Source organism: Delphinapterus leucas, chromosome 15, assembly GCF_059928025.1.
Source record: "Delphinapterus leucas isolate spDelLeu-1000000601 "Yukka" chromosome 15, BTC_Dleu_Yukka2, whole genome shotgun sequence".
In the NCBI taxonomy this organism is placed as follows: domain Eukaryota; kingdom Metazoa; phylum Chordata; class Mammalia; order Artiodactyla; family Monodontidae; genus Delphinapterus; species Delphinapterus leucas.
Window position 1 is genome coordinate 65,390,672 of NC_143143.1, and position 19,456 is coordinate 65,410,127.

Here is a 19,456-nt window from a genome sequence, read left to right on the forward strand (position 1 = left end):
CTGGAAAGGCAAATTTCAAACATTAAGAGTAATTTAAATTTGGTCCAGTGGTTAGGGCTCAGCGCTTTCACTGCTGTGGCCTGGGTTCGATCCCTATTTGGGGAACTAAGATCCTGTAAGCTGTGCGCGTGGCAAAAAAAAAAAAAAAGAAAGAAAGAAAGGTAATTTAAATTGTAAATAGAAAATTTTACCGTGTTAAAAGGTTAATGACATTTAAAATTTTTTTAATAAGAGTTTTCTGTAAAGACTATGTGTCTACAGAATTGCATACTTTTGTTTGGATAATTTCAATTTAGATTGGAGGGGCAGATTTTCTTCTTTTTTTAAAAAAAAATTTTATTTATTTATTTTTGGCTGTGTTGGGTCTTTGTTACTGTGCGCGGGCTTTCTCTAGTTGCGGTGAGCAGGGGCTACTCTTCGTTGCGGTGCTTGGGCTTCTCATTGCGGTGGCTTCTCTTGCTGCAGAGCACGGGCTCTATGTGCTTGGGCTTCAGTAGTTGTAACATGTGGGCTCAGTAGTTGTGGCGCACGGGCTCAGTTGTTCCGCGGCATGTGGGATCTTCCCAGACCAGGGATCGAACCCTTGTCCCCTGCATTGGCAGGCAGATTCTTAACCACTGCACCACCAGGGAAGTCCCCTTCTTCTTCTTCTTTTTTTTTTTTTTTTTTTTTTGGTCTTGATCAGTTTCTGTGTAGTTAACATAAATGCAGTGGCAGAGCAGTTCTTTGAAAATAGTAAACTGAAAGTACTCAAGTATCATTCCTGGCTCATCCCTGGTGCCTTTATGTCTTCTGTTCCCCTGGGTCCAGAGTGTCATGCCTCAGCCATGTGAGGTTGTGGATACAAGGGCTCTCTCCTTTCTTGCTGAGCCTCCTCTCAGTGGCAGGGCTCCTCTCCTCAGCCTACTTTCTTTCCTGTGGGGGAAATTATTAGACTTGATGCGCAGATTTGGTGGAAATTTAATCTCAGAATTTAGTAGTCCATGTTTTGGCATGGAAAACTCTCTATAACAGCCATGTCCCTTAACTCAGCAGACTGAGCTCTTCATTATGCTGTCTTAAGGGTGGTGTTACATTAGACATCACTTGAAATTGGAAATGAATTGTTCCTACGCCACTGGGAAATATGCTGAGCAGATGAGATGAGTGAGAGGACTAGGTCAGAGGCTAAATCCCAGTGCTTGTTTTAAAGTTTTCACACACATACAGTTTCTGTCTCATGTCAGTTAATTTAGCTGTATCTCTGGTTTGTGGAGAAGATGGAAATAAGTTAAAGTGAGGGTGGCACAGGTGAGTCTTGGGAAAGATGATAGGAAGATTTTTTGTTGTCTTGCTTCTTTATGTTGCACATAGGATTTTCTGGGGAATAATTTTGAAACCACTGCAACTAACTGAAGCACTTGCCCATTTTCCAAGAGAGTGTATAGTAATGGTAATGGCCCAGTTACCTGGATCTTGAGCTATGAGGAGTAAAAGCAGCATGGATCCCATTGCTGTTCTCTTCTGGAGTAGGCTCTAAGCTATTTGCTTTCATGACTTAAATGCCAGAGGGGAATGCAGTTGAAATTGTTCTACTTGGGTAAGCATTTGTGTATTCTGTAAAACAGAAATTAGAATAGATGTCTTTAGAAGTTGCAATCTCAGATTAGTCTCTAAATCTGGGCCCAGACTATTTGGTCATTCACAGATAACCAGGGCTGTTGGAAAATGGGCTGCCGTCCATTCATTCATTTCAGTCAGGGAATATTTAACAAGTACCTACTAAGTGGCAGACTCTCTTCTAAGCTGTGTCATTTGTGAATATTCTACATGAACCATAAAATGAACAAGAGAGAACACCCAATAGAAGTACAGGCTTATTCAGCTAATTTTTTTTTTTTTAAACTAAATACCTGTTAGAAATGGGGTACTACCACGAGGTGTAGTGTCCCATTGTTATGTTGTTAGTTATAAAATGAATAGGAAGTTATTTGTCACAATTATTAAATGTTTATAAATGATTTACTTGTAAATTAACCAGGTTAGTTTCAGTGTAATGCCTATAATAGTTCTTGCAAATGATTTATTTTTAAATTAACATGGTCCGGTTTAGTGTAATGCTTACAATAGTTTAGGTTTCAGACACTTGTGTTCTTCCATGTTTTCTTGAATATGAGAGTCATTGACCTATAGCCATTGTAGTTTGGGGAGTTGGGAGTGTCTGTGGTCTGTCATCAGACATGTAGTGGTTGAACATTGGCTGAGAATTCATTGTTCTGGGGGTTAGAGAAATGAATGAGACATCTGGTCAATGTTCTTGTAGGTCTTTCTGTCCAGAGGAATGAGTAAGACTGCAGGTACCTGCATTACAAGAGAGACAGTTAAGGTGGTGTCATGAGAAATACTTAAAACTATGGGAGAGATAACTGACAGTGATAATGTGTGCCTGCCACATGGAAGTTGAACTCAGGATTAGCTTGTTGAGCCCTTACTATATGCCTTGGAGCTCTGCTGTCAGTGAATGGGGCACTCTTGGTCTTAGTGTTCATTAAATGCTCTTTGGATCTGACTGTGGAGAGAGGTGATACTTAGGTTGGTGGTTTGGGGGCAGGGGTGGAAGAATATCGAACTTGCACAGGGCCTTGAAGGATGAGTGTCACTTAGGTATTTGGAGATGGAGGCAGAGCAGTATCAACAGCATAATCATAGGGTGTTTTCTGAGACTATTAAGTGTGCTTTCTGACTTAATTGCAGGCTTCCTGAAGTGGGTTAAGGCTGAGCAGGTAAGTTTCTGCCAAACTGAGGTCAGTTGCTTTGAGTTGCTTTTCTGTTTATGGAGCTATTGGAAATGCTTCGTTTGCAGGATAGGGAAATAGCCATCAAATGTTCACTTGGATCTCTGTTGGTAAGGTTGCTTTCCTCCTACTTAGCTGTTCTGTGGCCTTAAGGCATTTTAAAGTATTTTTTTTATGAATTGTTTGACAGTAAGTTGCAGACTTTTACCCCTGAATATTTTGATGTATATTTCCTAAAAAATGAGGGCATTCTCTTATGTTACCACAATTATCAAAATCAGGACCTTATTCAAACTCCACCAGGGATTTCATTGGCACCTTTTACCTCATTTATGGAAGTGATCTTGTCTTCATTCAGCACTTTCTTTTATCGTAAGTTGCTTTTTTATATTCATAAATTTGTAGAGAAATCTAGAAAAGTACAAGAACAATGAAACTAACATTCATGTTTCCCACCACCCAGAACTGTTGGTATTTGGTCATGAGTGAGTGCCTCAGGTCCTTACTCTGGCCCGCGGTGGCCCTGCTTCTTCTGGCCACCTGTAACCTCTCCAGTTTCATCTTTCCTCAGTCTCTCTCCTTCCTGCTGCCTCTGCTCCAGCCACAGGCCTCCTTGCTATCCTGTAAGCACAGCAGGTACACTCTCACCTCTGGGCTTTCATTTAGCACGCTTATTATTATTATTTTTAAAATATTTTCTTGGCCGTGCCGTTACGGCATGTAGGATCTTAGTTCCCCGACCAGGGACTGAACATGCGCCCCTTGCATTGGAAGCGCAGAGTCTTAACCACTGGACCACCAGGGACATCCCTCAGCACACTTTTATTGAATACCTTTTATTCCCAGCCAGAGCAAAATGGATCCACTGGAAAACTTGTTTCATCAGTTAGTGGGTAACATTTATCATCAGATCATTCATTCAGCAATTGCTTGAGCATTTCTTAGGTACCAAAACTTTGGAGGGGGGTGAGAGGAAAGCTGGAAGCATTAATGAAAACACAGAAAGATGAATAAGTTATCTCCTTGACCTCAGAGAGACACTTACAAGAATGGATCGTTCTGGGGCTTCTGTGGTGGTGCAGTGGTTAAGAATCCACCTGCCAACGCAGGAGACACGGGTTCGAGCCCTGGTCTGGGAAGATCCCACATGCCACGGAGCAACTAAGCCCATGCGCCACAACTACTGAGCCTGCGCTCCTAGAGCCCACGAGCCACAACTACGGAGCCCAAGTACCACAAATACTGAAGCCTGCACGCCTAGAGCCTGTGCTCCGCAACAAGAGAAGCCACGACAATGAGAAGCCTGCACACAGCAACAAAAAGTAGCCCCCGCTCATCACAACTGGAGAAAGCCTGCGCACAGCAACGAAGACCTAACACAGCCATAAATGAATGAATGAATGAATGAATGGATTGTTCTGGATACTTCCAGTTGACTAGTGGTGAATAGCATTATTGATTGATCATTGTCCAGCTTAAGCATTTCTAGATCTGCCATAATGTTGACAGCTTTTTCCAAACAAAATTTCAAGTACGTCCTAGTTTTTGATGCAGTGATTCTTTTCCAGCATATATGATCAGATAAAGAATCTATTTGGAAAATAAAGGTGAACAGGTATTTTAATATTTTCTAAGATATTAAAAGTTAAATCACATCAGTTAATCATTAGTATTCTTCATTGAAAAACAACATGGCAGGAACTTAAGATCATTACAGACTGTGTGCACTTAGTATGGTCATCACTATTGAGTCATAAGGAGACAGCAATGAAAGGTTTTATTTAATGATGCTTTTCAAAATTTAAATTTGATTTTTCACAATTAGAACACTAAGGAATACTAATTCTTTATAAGTACTACTTCTTGATGAATTTTCACAACTACTCTGATGTAAAGGCAGTTAGGACCCTTATTTAAAAATTATTAGGGCTTCTCTGGTGGTGCAGTGGTTAAGAATCCGCCTGTCAATGCAGGGGACATGAGTTCGAACCCTGGCCTGGGAAGATCCCACATGCTGTGGAGCAACTAAGCCTGTGCGCCACAACTACTGAGCCTGTGCTCTAGAGCCCGTGGGCCACAACTACCGAGCCCACGTGCCACAACTACTGAAGCCCTCGCACCCAGAGCCTGTGCTCCGCAACAAGAGAAGCCACGACAATGAGAAGCCCGCGCACCACAACGAAGAGTAGCCCCCACTCACCGCAACTAGAGAAAGCCCACATGCAGCAGCAAAGACCCAAAGCAGCCAAAAATAAATAAATAAATAAATTTATTTAAAAAAAATTATTATTTGAAGAGTCGTTTTGCTGGGGTTTTTTCCCCCTGCATATTTCAAAACCAATATATGCTAGGAAAAATTAAAACTAAGTAAAAGGAAAAAAAAAGGTGAAAAGTCCTCCCTTACTCTTCTCACTCTTGAAGGAACCATGGAACAGTTTGATGTGTGGTCTTCCATCCTTCCACACATGGTTCTGCGCATATGCAAACATACACGTACCCATGTAGCTTTTCTTTTAAATAAATTTATTTTTTTTTAATTTATTTTATTTTTGGCTGCGTTGGGTCTTCGTTGCTACGTGCAGGCTTTCTCTACTTGTGGCGAGCAGGGGCTACTCCTCGTTGCAGTGGGCAGGCTTCTCATTGCGGTGGCTTCTCTTGCTGTGGAGCACGGGCTCTAGGCGCGTGGGCTTCAGTAGTTGCAGCACGCGAGTTCAGTAGTTATGGCACATGAGCCCTAGGGCACACGGGCTTCAGTAGTTGTGGCGTGCAGGCTCAGTAGTTGTGGCTCATGGGCTCTAGAGCGCAGGCTCAGTAGCTGTGGCGCACGGGCTTAGTTGCTCTGTGGCATGTGGGATCTTCCCAGACCCGGGATCGAACCCATACCACTGTGCCCCAGGGAAGCCCCCCATGTAACTTTTTAAAAACACAATAATAGGGGGCTTCCCTGGTGGCGCAGTGGTTGAGCCGCAACTGCTGAGCCTGCGCGTCTGGAGCCTGTGCTCCGCAACAAGAGAGGCCGCGATAGTGAGAGGCCCACGCACCGCGATGAAGAGTGGCCCCAGCTTGCCACAACTAGAGAAAGCCCTCGCACAGAAATGAAGACCCAACGCAGCAAAAATAAATTAATTAATAAACTCCTACCCCGAACATCTTCTTAAAAAAAAAACCAACAACACAATATTAGAATCATATTCTTATATTAGTCAATGGCTTGTCATTTAAATTTATAGTATTTTTCCATGTCAGTTCATAGTTCTTTCACGATTACACATGACTTATTTTGTTGGGTGGGTATTCCATAATTTATTTAACTATCCACTGCTGAAAGACATTTAAGGTATTTCTAATTTTTCACTATTAATTCTCCCTGTTTTATAGAAGAGCCTAGTACTTGGCAAGAAGGGGTAACTTAGCCAGAGTTAGAGTAGCACATTTCCTAATAGCTGGGTCATTCTGACTCCCATCTTCTGACTGAGTACCTAATGCCATGTGATGAGATGCTGGGTGCTATATAAATCAAGTGATGTGAACACAGTCCCTGCCTTTAGAGAGGTTGCGCAGTATGTGACACAGAACTCGCGCTGCCCTCGAGGGCACTTGTTAAAGCAGTGTGTATACTCTGAGTAAGAGGCTTAGTAGGGTGGCCTACTAAGAAGAGCAGCGTGTGGTACAAGTGATGTCAGTACTCCAGGCAGGGTGGTGCCTTTGGAATTCTTTAATTTGAGGTGGGGAGGAAGTGTTGATCTGGAAATTGAATGCTTTTCCTGGTGTTTCTTTTGGAACATGGGCTTAGTGGTGAGTACAGGACATCCAGAAAGATTGCTGGGTGGGGGGGTGGGGGTTGTTGAGAACTCATTCACCAGGAATGTGTTATGTAAGTAAGCGGGAAGGAGGGCGGGATCATCCTCAGAAACATCCAGCGAGGCCCCCTGGAGGCCAGGATGCTGCTGTTTTAGTCATTGTTTAGAGGTTGTTGTCCTGAGCTGGTGCCAGTCTTGGAATTTCTAACTTGGGGTGGAGTCATGATCTGAGAGATTAGTGTGAAGGAGGCTCTTGAGCAGCAGGAGGAAGAGCTAGGAAGGCAACACTATCTAGTCTAGAGCGGAAGAGGGGCGTTAGCTACATATGGAGCAGCTTTGGCATTTGAGGCAGCTCTGCCATCTTGTGGAATAAATGCTCAGTGATTTTTGTGAGGGTTGAGTGTGGATAGCCTTGGCAGGGTTGCTTTCCTCACACTTAGCTATTCTGTGACCTCAAAGTATTTTTTAGATGTATTTTAAAGACGTTTTTATTTTGAAATAATTTAAGACTTATTAAAAAACTGCAAAAATAATAGAAAAAATTCCTGTATATGTTCAATCAGATTCCATGCTTAGTTGCTCTGCGCCATGTGGGATCTTCCCGGACCAGGGCTCGAACCCACGTCCCCTGCATTGGCAGGTGGATTCTTATCCACTGAGCCACCAGGGAAGTCCCTCTATGCATTTTCATAATAACTTTTTCCCCCTCTGTAACCATGCATGGGGTCATACAGTATGTACTGGGCAACTTCCTGTTTTCATTTAACAGTGTATCTTGAGATTATCCATATCAGTATCAGTAAGTACAGAGCTACTTCATTCTTTTAAATGAATAATTAGGATTACATAGTGCAGACTTCCCATAAATTATTTAACTGTTCCTCTGTTTATGGACATTTTGTTATTTTTTTCTATTTTATTTTTTTTTGCGGTATGCGGGCCTCTCACTGTTGTGGCCTCTCCCGTTGCGGAGCACAGGCTCTGGACGCTCAGGCTCAGCGGCCGTGGCTCACGGGCCTAGCTGCTCCACGGCATGTGGGATCTTCCTGGACCGGGGCACGAATCCGTGTCCCCTGCATCGGCAGGCGGACTCAACCACTGCACCACCAGGGAAGCCCCATTTTGTTATTTTTTTATTCTAAACATTTGACTGGACTAACTGAATATTTAAATCTGTTTAACATTTCTCTTTGGTTGCTTTTTGTTGCTTTGCAGCTGAGAAAGTTATTCCTTCACAGACCTGAAAAAAGTTTTATTCGTTATAGAATTTCAAGTACATGTCAAAAAGTATTAAAGTACTGGGGTAATGTGGTGTCTTTGTTGACAAGAATACCAACTGTATTAGGGGTCACTGCTGAGGAAACACAAGACGATGATCCTTATTCTCTGTCTGGAGAAGTGACAAACAGCAGATCCAGGAGCAGATCCGCAGTGCTAAAGGTGGGGTGCAGTAGATAGTCATTTGTGCCAGGAGTTGATAGCACGTGGTCCCTGAGAGCCAGGGCCATCTGGATGCCTTCCTGCATTCGGAGTGAGCTGGTTCTGAGTGGAAGTAAAGACTTGGCTGAGGCAGTGAGGAATGGCAGGGAGCGGGCACAGCCTGAGCAGTGGTGCAAGCTATGAGAGCATAAAGCAGATGCTGGGGCCAGCAATTGGCTGGAGCAGCTGCTGAGGGCTCATTGTGGATTAATTAATGGGAGATGAGTTTGGAAAGCAAGATGGTGCTTAGATTGACATGGGCTTAGAATTCCAAACTGAGTATTGCCAGCCAGAGTGAATACCATCATCATAGTCAATTCAGCTGTGAGGTTTTGAGGTACTGGCAGTGGGTATACAAAACAACTACTGAAGCCCGCATGCCTAGAGCCCGTGCTCCACAACAAGAGAAGCCACCGCAATGAGAAGCCCGTGCGCCACAACAAAGAGTAGACCCCGCTTGCTGCAACTAGAGAAAGCCCACGTGCAGCAATGAAGACCCAACACAGCCAAAAATAAATAAATTTAATAAAAGGGGGGGGTTATATAGGGCATTATTTCTAAGCCAAGTTTCAGAAAACATAGTTTAAAAACCTTTTTTATTATAAAGGTGATATATGCTTATCATAAAAGGGAAGGTATAAAGCATTGCCCCAGCAAATAGAAAACAAGAGAGCTTCTGATCCTACTCTGTGTTATCTATTGCTGTGTGACAATATTACTACAAACATAGTAGCTTAAAACAACATATTTATTTTCTCACAGTTTCTGTGGGTTGAGGAGTCTAGGCACAGCTTAACAGGGTTCTCTGCAAGGCTGAAATCAAGGGGCTGGCCAGGGCTGTGTTCTCATCTGAAAAATCTACTGGGGAAGGGTCTGCTTCCAGGCTCACATGGCTGTTGGCAGCATTCAGTTCCTTGCAGGCTGTCAGACTGAGAGGTACAGTTTTATTATTTTTTTAAATACTCTTCTTCCTCCCTCCCTCCCTCCCTCCCTCTCTTCTTTCTTTTCTTTCTGTTTATTTATGGCTATGTTGGGTCTTCGTTGCTGCGCGCAGGCTTTCTCTAGTTGCAGTGAGCGGGGGCTACTCTTCCTTGCGGTGCCTGGGCTCCTCTTTGTGGTGGCTTCTCTTGTTGCAGAGCACGGGCTCTAGGTGTGCGGGCTTCAGTAGTTGCAGCTCGCGGGCTCTAGAGCACAGGCTCAGTAGTTGTGGTACACGGGCTTAGTTGCTCCACAGCATGTGGGATCTTCCTGGACCAGGGCTCGAACCCGTGTCTCCTGCATTGGCAGGCGGATTCTTAACCACCGCATCACCAGGGAAGTCCTGAGGGCTACAGTTTTTTAGTGGGCGCTCTCAGTTCCTTGCCACATGGGCTTCTCCATAGAGTAGGTCACAACATAGCAGCTTGTTGCATCTAGCCCGCAAGGGAGAGTGCCTGCTAGTATGATGGGTGTTACAATCTTACATAACATAATTATGAAAGTGACATGCTGTCACCTTTGCCTGTTCTATTAGAGGCAAGTTATAGGTCCTGCCCACACTCAAGGAGAGGGGATTACACATGGGCATGAATACCAGGAGGCAGGATTATTAAGAGACATTTTATAGTCTGTTTCTACCCTTCCCCCCCCAAAAAAAAGAAAAAAAGAGAACATTCCTTAGAGTTATGCCATTATTAAAAACAAATGCAAATTCTGTGGACCATTTTGCCCCTCATATACCAAGGTATAGTAGTAATTTGGGAGAGGCAAGAGCAGAGGGTGACTTGGGATTTTGAGCCTGGGAGCCTAGGATAGAACTCTATGCTTTGCCTCAATTCTTCCATACAAAAATCCTCAACATGAGGAAGAGCACAGCATTTAAATGGTAATACCCATAACTACTTGCAAATACTGATTTCCATACTACTTTCTAAAACAAAAATAAATTGGTGTCAGTAGTTTACCCTCTATCCCAAGGATAATTTGATTACCCCTGGCTTTTGAACCAGGCTCCCTGGAGGATTTTTTTTTTTTTTTTTAAATTTATTTGGCTGTGCTGGGTCTTTAGTTGTGGCACGCGGGATCTTTGGTTGTGGCATAGGAGATCTAGTTCCCTGACCAGGGATTGAATCCAGGCCCCCTGCATTGGGAGCACTGAGTCTTAACCACTGGACTACCAGGGAAATCCCACTCCCTGGAGGATTTTATTTACATATTTCCTGCCCTTTGTCACCTAGTAACTGCTCTCATGTTGACAAAGGACCATAGTATCCCTAGAGTGGATGATGTCATTTAGCTGGTGCCATCAGTGACGTATGTTCCAATGAACTGTCCTCCCATTGGGAAATAGACACTGCGTGTGAGACGTGGGATTTTTGTAGACTGTGGCCCAGCAGGCCCTTTTGGCAACCATTTCTCCTGGTTGCTTGACCGTGCTTCCATCACCATATTTCTTTTGTCACAGGAACACCATTCTGGGGAGGAGTGTAATATAATATATAACATAATTGTATTCTTTGTACTGTGAAATAATATGGGTATTATAACATGGAAGAATAGGAAAAAAATCAATTTTTTTTACCTTGGAATCTCAAATGCAAAATGGGTACCATTGTTTATATTCTTACTATTCTAAACAAAAAATACACTATTTTATATGTTATTCTTATATATAATTTTTTGCTGAAACTTTGTTTTGAGGGTTTTCTTTAGCATAGTTATGCTATGCATATTCTGTTTTAAAATTCTTCCTTTTAAAATTTAAAACAGGGCTTCCCTGGTGGCGCAGTGGTTGAGAGTCCGCCTGCCGATGCAGGGGACACGGGTTCATGCCCCGGTCTGGGAAGATCCCACATGCCGCGGAGCGGCTGGGCCCGTGAGCCATGGCCGCTGAGCCTGCGCGTCCGGAGCCTGTGCTCCGCAACGGGAGGGGCCACAACAGTGAGAGGCCCGCGTACCGCAAAAAAAAAAAAAAAGTAAAACATTTTTACTGGCTGCGTCATTTTGCTGTTCCTGTTGTGCTTTTATTAATTACTGCTAACACCTCAGTGCTTGATTAATAAAGTGGGGCAATTAGATGTTAAATTTTGTCAGGTCGTGCCCTGGTACATGGATCCCTGGCTGGGATTATGCATAACTTTGTTGGAAACAAACAACTGTGAGGTCAGTGCCAACCCAGATGACGGCTAATGTTCAAGTAACCTATTGCAGTTAGTAATAGGCTTTCTCTTCTAATACCTCGTGGAATCATGTGGGAGCCTTGTGAAATAAGTATTTTTATTCCCATTTAATGATAAGGAAACTGTCTTGGAGAGGCTAACTCTCTTGTTTGAAGTAGTAGTACACTGAGATGAGTACTGTAGGAGTAAAGAATGGAGCACATTCCTCATTTCAATATTTTAGAATAAGGAATGAACAGAACTAACTGTAATACAAATAGAAAGGGACAGATACTACAAGATTTATTTTCCATGGAGTACTTATGGGAATTCAGAGAAGGCAGGATAGAGTGTTTTTTGCTCAGAGACCAAGGAAAAAGCATCGTACATGTAGGTGGTCCTTGAAGGCTGAACAGGGCTTGGTTTGCATGTGGGAGAGGCGTGCCAGAGACCTGCACTGGCTGAACTGGCAGGTTTCATTGTGCATACAGAGGGCTTATTTGGCTGCCATATGGGAAAATTAGGATAAAATTGTGAAGTCTGGAAAATGCAATTTTTCATATCTCTAAAGAATTTGTTGGGTTCAGCTTGCAAGACCTTCATGAAAAAAGGAGCAGTCACTTAAGTCTTGGGGTGTTTGATCTACTTCTTCATTTGTGAGTCTGAAGTTATAGTTTTATTTTCTTTTTTAAATATTTATGTTATTTATTTATTTTCCTTATTTTTTGCTGTGCCAGGTCTTTGTTGCAGCGCGCAGGCTTCTCTCTAGTTGCAGCGTGCAGGCTCCAGGGCACGTGGGCTCTGTAGTTTGCGGCACACGGGCTCTCTCGTTGAGGTGCGCAAGCTTAATTGCCCTGCGGCATGTGGGATCTTAGTTCCCTGACCAGGGATTGAATCAGTGCTCCCTGCACTGGAAGATGGACTGTTTACCACTGGACCACCATGGAAGTCCCTGAAGTTACAGTTAATTGTGTAATTTATCAGATTTTGTCACAGGCTATTATCCACAATTAATTTATACCCTCTTTGCTGATTGTCTCACCCTGATGCTTGTGTTGATTGTGTTTTCTCCACATTGCAAGGTAGGTTATATTTACTGGCTTATAATCAGCAGGGCTTGCATATCAATGAGTTATATATATACTTCACTGAGTTGAGTTTATGGGGGGAATCTTATTACTTCCTGAACTTCCATGGTTGAAGATTCATAATTCTCAAGCCTTTCTTATTCCTTCAGACAAAAACCAGCAACTCATTTTGTCTTATTAACGTTGCCATCTTGAAAAGAGCTCTTGGTTTGGCCAGGGGCTTCATGACAGTGACACCAGGTAGTGTCTTTTCTCTTGGGGAGTTTATCTGTTTACCTGAGCCTCTTTGATCCTAGTACCACCTCTGAGGCAGGTGGCCACCTGAGTGCCAAGCTTGTTTACCTTTGGAGGACCAGCTGTTTCCACTTTCTGCTTACCTGTGAGGAATCAAGGGTTTTGCTTTTGGGAGTGAAGAGTTTTTATCCTGCGAAACTAAACGTATTTCCTTTTGAGAGGCTTACTGGATTGGTAGACTATCTGTCTTAATCCATTTGGGCTGCTGTAACAGAATACCATATAGACTGGGTGGCTTATAAACAACAGAAATGTATTTCTCACAGTTCTGGAGTCTGGGAAGTTCAAGATCAAGGTGCCAGCAGATTGAGTGTCTGGTGAGGGCCAGCTTCCTAGTTCATAAACAGCTATATTCTCACAGTAACCTCACATGGAGGAACGGGGCAAGGGAGAATTCTGAGGTCTCTTTTATAAGGGCACTAGTCTTATTCATGAGAGCAGTGCCTTTATGACCTAATCACTTCCCAAAAGCTCCACCTCCAAATACCATCACATTGGGAATTAGGTTTCACCATATGAATTTTGAGGGTCTAGTATAGCACTGTCAGACTAGGTATATCTTTATTTCAGCAGATAGTTCGACCATATCACTTTTAAAATCTATCTATGGACAAGGAGGAAATAGATATATGAGTGCATTGGTAATCTGCACAGGTGCAGTTCAGTTAGTTCAGGTAACTCTACCCAGAATGTACATTAATTGATTGGTGTCAGCCTGAAGCTTGTTCTGAAGGCTGTCCTCAGCTCTGTCCTACTGGATCTTTATCAACAGCTTGGATAAAGACCTAAGAATACGTAGGATTACAGAAACGAGTTATAAAATTCTTGGACTAAAATAATAAGATGGAGTTTATTAGGGTTAAATGTAACTTCCAGCATATAATTTGATAAAACTTTTGGGGGAAATGGAAATGCACTTGTGTTTTAAAAAGACAAACAGGACAAAGTTCAGGATTTTGGTGGATCAAGCTTGGTGTACTGTCCAGCACCACGTAATATAATATTTTAAAAAATTCTGGGGAGGCTGAATTAGTGAAAGTAAGATGTCCTGAAAGGTGGGGGTAATAATCCCACTGAATGGCCATGCCAGGAATCTTGTGGTTGGTTTTGGATTTCACATTTCTAGTAGGATGTAGACAAAACTGAATGCTTACAGAGTGATGTGTCTCCCAGCCAGAGCTTATGAGGGCTGGTCAAAGGAATGTTTCACTCTGGTTGATAATTATAATATTGGGTTGGCAAAAAAGTGCCTTTCGTTTTTAAGCAAAAATAAAAGACACATTTTTCATTTTCACCAAGAACTTTATTGAACACCATACTCACCCTTATGTTCCACTACCTTCTGCCACTTTTCAGGCAACTTCATAATTCCATCTTCCCCAAACTTTTTATCTTTTTGAGCAAAGAACTGTTCCAGGTGCCTTTTACAGTCTTCCAGGGAATTTTTCCATTAAGAGAATTTTGTAAAGACCATAATGGAAATCCGAAGGTGCAGTGTCTGATGAATATGGTGGACGAATCAGAACTTCCCAGCCAAGCTGTAAGTTTTTGCCTGGTCATCAAAGAAACAGGTGATCTTGCATTATCCTGATGGAAGATTATGCATTTTTTGTTGACTAATTCTGGACGCTTTTCGTCGAGTGCTGCTTTCAGTTTGTCTAATTGGGGGCAGTACTTGTTGTAGTTAATCGTTTGGTTTTCCAGCAGGAACTCATAACAGAGGACTCCTTTCCAATCCCACCATATACACATCACCTTCTTTGGATGAAGACCGGCCTTTGGTGTGGTTGGTGGTGGTTCATTTTGCTTGCCCCATGGTCTCTTCTGTTCCCCATTATTGTATAGTAGGGGGCCCCAATTCCCGGGCCGCAGACTGGTACTGGTCCGAGGCCTGTTAGGAACTGGACCACACATCAGGAGGTGAGTGGCGGGCAAGCGAGCAAAGCTTTATCTGCTGCCCTCATTACTGCCTGAACCATCAACCCCCACCCCCCACCCCAGGTCTGTGGAAAAATTGTCTAACAGGAATCCAGTCCCTGGTGCCAAAAAGGTTGGGGGCTGCTGTTGTACAGTATCCACTTTTCATTGCCCATCACAGTTTGTTTTAAAAACGGAACGTTTCCATTATATTTAAGTAGAGAATCGCATGCAGAAGTACTGTCAAGAAGGTATTTTTTGCTTAACTTATGTGGAACCCAAACATCAAAGCGATGAACATAACCAAGCTGGTGCAAATGATTTCCAGCGCTTGATTTGGATCTTTTGAGTATCTCGGCTATCTCCCTCGTGGTATAACGTTGATTGTTCTCAATTAATGTCTAGATTTGATCATTGTCAACCTCATTTCAACTGGTTTGCCTTACCGTGGAGCATCATATAGCGAGAAATCTCTAGCATGAAACTTCGCAAACCACTTTTTTTTTTTTTTGCGGTATGCGGGCCTCTCACTGTTGTGGCCTCTCCCGTTGTGGAGCACAGACTCCGGACGCGCAGGCTCAGCGGCCATGGCTCATGGTCCTAGCCGCTCCATGGCATGTGGGATCTTCCCGGACCGGGGCACGAACCCGTGTCCCCTGCATCGGCAGGCGGACTCTCAACCACTGCGCCACCAGGGAAGCCCCGCGCAAACCACTTTTGACACGTTCGATCAGTCACAACACCTTCTCCATACACTGTACAAATCTTCTTTTGCGTTTTAGTTGCGTTTTTACCCTTCTTGAAATAATAAAGCATAATATGCTGAAAATGTTGCTTTTTTTCCATCTTCAGTATTAAAAATGGCTACACAAAAATTCATCAGTTTTGGTAAGGTTTTTTGTTTAATGCATGCTGATATGACAGCTGTCACATACAATCTAGCAAAATTGTTTCGTATGAAGTTAAAGACAAGTGCAACTAGAGCCATCTTACAGAAAAAACGGAACGAAACTTTTGGCCAACCCAGTATCTGTCTCTTGCCACATTCCATAAATGACATAAGCCTGTTTATCAAGATTATTTTATATTTGAAATAATATATATACATTCTTTTCTAAATATTCTTTTTTTAAACTTCTACTAGTCTTTATTAAAAGGAAAACTATTATCTGAAAACAAAGACCCAATGTAGTCTCAGGCTAAGTCTCATTGACAGAACCCCTCAAGCTACAGCCCAGGCACCTAATCTTGGCACTACAGTGTTGTCCTTGACTCTGCCCTCTCTCTTCCCATCTCAAACTCTGGGGATTCGCTTCCTACCAGGATATTCCTCTCCAGCCAGGCAAGATATCTCAGCCTCCAGGACCCCACCCTTCCTGCCAGGATGGTGGCCACAGGGTCATCCCCCTATCCCCGCCCCCTACACACCCAGTCAAGGTGACTGCTACACACGCAGGGCCATACTCTCAAATCCAGATGTCTTCATTGTCTTGTCAGCACCCTGGATACACTTGAAACATCTTTAAAGTCTCCAGCCCATTAACAATAGGGTCACTACAACAATAAGGCAGATGCAAACTCCTCTGAGCTCAGTGTGGTGGCGTACAAAGCTCCTAAAATCCGAGACTTAGGTTCTCCCACCCCACGTCACTCCCTGGGGCATAAGAACTACTACTCATCCCTCAGGCCTCAGCTCGAAGGTTTCTTCTCTAAGAAGCCCGCCCGGCACTCGACAGGCCGAGCCGGGCGCCCTCTCCTGGGGGCCCCGTGCCCCCTCAGTCTGGGCAGAGATGACACCCGGAGTCGGCAAGTGTGCCCGCCCCGGCCCCTTCCAGGGCCAGGGGCTCCTCGGGTGCAGGAGGGAAGCCGAAATGCGCAGTTACGGCGTCCACGTGCTGGGCCTGCGCGGGATTGGGTGCCTGCTCCTCAGACGGGAAGACTTTAACTCCATGAAGATAGGAGTCCCCCGGTGGCCCACAGGCCTTTTTCCCGGCGCTTCCTGACGCCTAAATATTCTTTTCCATTCTAGTTTATCCCAGGATATTGAACAAAATGATAACTATATAGTAATAAGAGCTGATATTTATCGAACACTTATTATGTGCCAGATGTTTTTCTAGAATCTTTGCACGTAATTCATTTAATTCTTACACCTCAGTGAAGTAGTTACTGTTATTACTATCTCCACTCTGCACATGAGGAAACTGAGGAGGCAGGAGGAGTAATTAGAGGAGCCAGGATTTGAACCAGGCTGTCCAGCTGCAGAGCCCACACTTTTAACCACCATCCTGTCTTTGCCTTATGCAAATGGCCCGTGTGTGTACACAAGGGTGCAAAGGTTTTCAATAGAAAGAGTGGCAGTTCTTCATGGAATTGGTTCAAAGTTCTCATTTTTAACTTTTTTTTTTTAATTCAAAGGTATTTGTATTTTGGCATTCTTCTTTTCTATTATAAATAAGTTGATCACAAACAGGGCTTCAAACACAAGCCAAAGGATGGCTGAGTTTACTGTAGCTGAACTTGACTGCTGAGGTCCTCAGGTGATAGTAGGCAGGGTTGATGCTCTCTGACCTCCTCGGACCTTAGCTTTCTTCACACAGTGGTAAGTGGAGTTTTCTGCAGTGATTTTTTGAAACAGTGTCAGATGGAAAGGGAACTATTAGGTTCGACCATATGAAATGGCCAATATCTAATCTACAAAAATGGCAAATTCTATGGTTCAACTTAATAGACCGAAGGGGAGGAAGTTCCACAGAAACTGTTTGTATTTTAAGAAAGAATTTTAGGATGTATTGGAGGTTTGAATTTTGAATTTCTTCACTGACTTTTTTGTTTTTCCTGTACAACTATTTGTGTGAGAAGTATGTATTCCATTTCATTTCATGTTACTTTTTCTTAACTGTATCTGATTTGAACCTCTTTGTTATGTCTCTTGTCATGGATAGAAAGTGATTTAAGGCATTATGCTGTGGGATGTGTATGTGTATATAATTTGTTACTTGTTTAAATGCCTATGTAACAGAATCCGTCAGATTATCAAGCCTACCAGTTTTATGTATGTATGTATGTATGTATGTATGGCTGCGCTGGATCTTCGTTGCTGCATGCAGGCTTTCTCTCACTGCAGCGAGTGGAGGCTACTCTTCGTTGTGGTGTGCAGGCTTCTCATTGCAGTGGCTTCTCCTGTTGCGGAGCACGGGCTCTAGGCGTGTGGGGCTCAGTAGTTGTGGCTCATTGTCTCTAGAGCGCAGGCTCAGTAGTTGTGGCGCACAGACTTAGTTGCTCTGCGGTATGTGGGATCTTCCCAGACCAGGGCTGGAACCCATGTCCCCTGCTTTGGCAGGCGGATTCTTAACCACTGTGCCACCAGAGAAGTCCCAAGCCTACCAGTTTTATAATCATACCCTAGTGCTGATTTTGAAATGTAGAGGATGATTCAGATTGAGCTTAATAATTTTTTTAATTCCTTCTGATTATGGAATGGTACTTGAAAAAGTAATCATAATATTTACCAAAAGTTCAGCATGCTATTCACTTCTAATGGAAATTGTGTCATTGCATTTAGGAAAAATTTGATTCACTCAAGAAAGTTCTGTCCATTCAGGATATTCCTGGGTGACTTAATCTGTAGAGTAGGAGTGATTTGAGTTTATGGTGATTGCTCTCATTAGGGTGAGGGCATTGTGAAGGGAGGCTTCAATAAACTGAGTTTCTAACACTCATGAATTCCTTGTGACAGCATTACTTTTTGTCATTGATTCATGACAGACCATTGCCTTCAGTTTATTTGGTTTGGGGAGAGGGTGTCAGACTTTTTTTTGTCTCTTTGAATTTGATCATTGAGTTCTCCAAGTTTTCCACATGCCTTCCAGCTCCATTCAGTTGGTTGTCTTTTTTGCCTCCTCTTTTCTGAATCTTCTTGATCAGAGTACACGGTAGTGAAATCTCAAAAGCGCAATACTAAAAGCTTTGTAATAGTTACTCTCCTTGTGCAAAAACCATTGTAAGATCCTTTCAGTTTCATAAAGAGATCCCACCAGAATATTCTCTAGTCTTGTCTACACAAAGGTATCGGGATGGTAGAAAGTCTGAATCTGGTTCAGCCTATGAATAACAAGTGCTAGGTTGGATCCCTGATTTTTTTTTTTTTTTTAGGATTTTCCCTTGTTCTTCTGAAACCCTGAGAACTTGTGTGGCTGCTTTAAAAAAGAAAAAAAAAAGTTGATCTCTTCTTTCAAAAGATGAATCACAGTTGAGTCTCTGTTATTTACCCTGAAGTTACACCATTCTTTCAAACAGCAGTAGTCATTGATGTCTCCGTCTACATATGCATGCTGGGCTCTCACTCTCTGTTGCCATGTGTTGTGTTAACGCATGTATTGTAATAGTTCGAATAAGCATGAGGGATCTTTGTGTTTTGTTTTTTTTTTTTCAGTAACAAATACTTGTAAGAAAACAGATGATTTTGTGACATCTAAAGCACCAGCTGTCGACCTAGATCACAAGTTTAGGTGCAAGGTTGTGGATTGTTTAAAATTTTTCCGCAAAGCCAAACTGTTGCACTATCACATGAAGTATTTCCACGGAATGGAGAAGCCACCAGAGCCAGAGGAGAACTCAGGAAAGAGGCATGTCCAGACGAGGGGCTCTTCAGCTTCAGACAAGGCCAGCCAGGAGAGCCTGACCAGGAAGCGGGTCTCGGCCAGTTCCCCAAGTAAGCATTTTGGTTCTGGGTTGTATCTGTACCACGAAGGGCTGACACAGAAAGCGGGTGTTAGGTTGGTCTGGTCCAGTTGAATCCCTCAAAATTGAAAATGACAAGCGATCCTCAGGAATTGCCTTGTGGAGTTGCAGCCTTCTTGGAGGAAGTAGAAATGCCTGACTCTTATTCTTACCTCCACGTCTTGCTGCTCAAGTTGACCCTTGACAAAGTCACTTAGCCTCTGAAGGTCTTGGTACTCTTGGTA

At 43.1% G+C, this 19,456-nt stretch overlaps 1 protein-coding gene across 5 annotated transcripts in view; it reads left to right on the forward strand.

Moving 5' to 3' along the window:
- The window catches only part of PHF20 (PHD finger protein 20), a 134,676-nt gene that overhangs the window by 72,051 nt on the left and 43,169 nt on the right, over positions 1-19,456 (forward strand). For 4 of the 5 annotated variants that reach the window (XM_022592532.3, XM_089896804.1, XM_022592531.3 and 1 more), the window contains one exon: positions 18,925-19,203. The exons of the other annotated variant lie outside the window; for it this stretch is intronic. In XM_022592532.3, the coding sequence (XP_022448240.1) occupies positions 18,925-19,203 (279 nt within the window). The remainder of the gene's footprint in view (positions 1-18,924; positions 19,204-19,456) is intronic. 5 annotated transcript variants of the gene reach the window in all.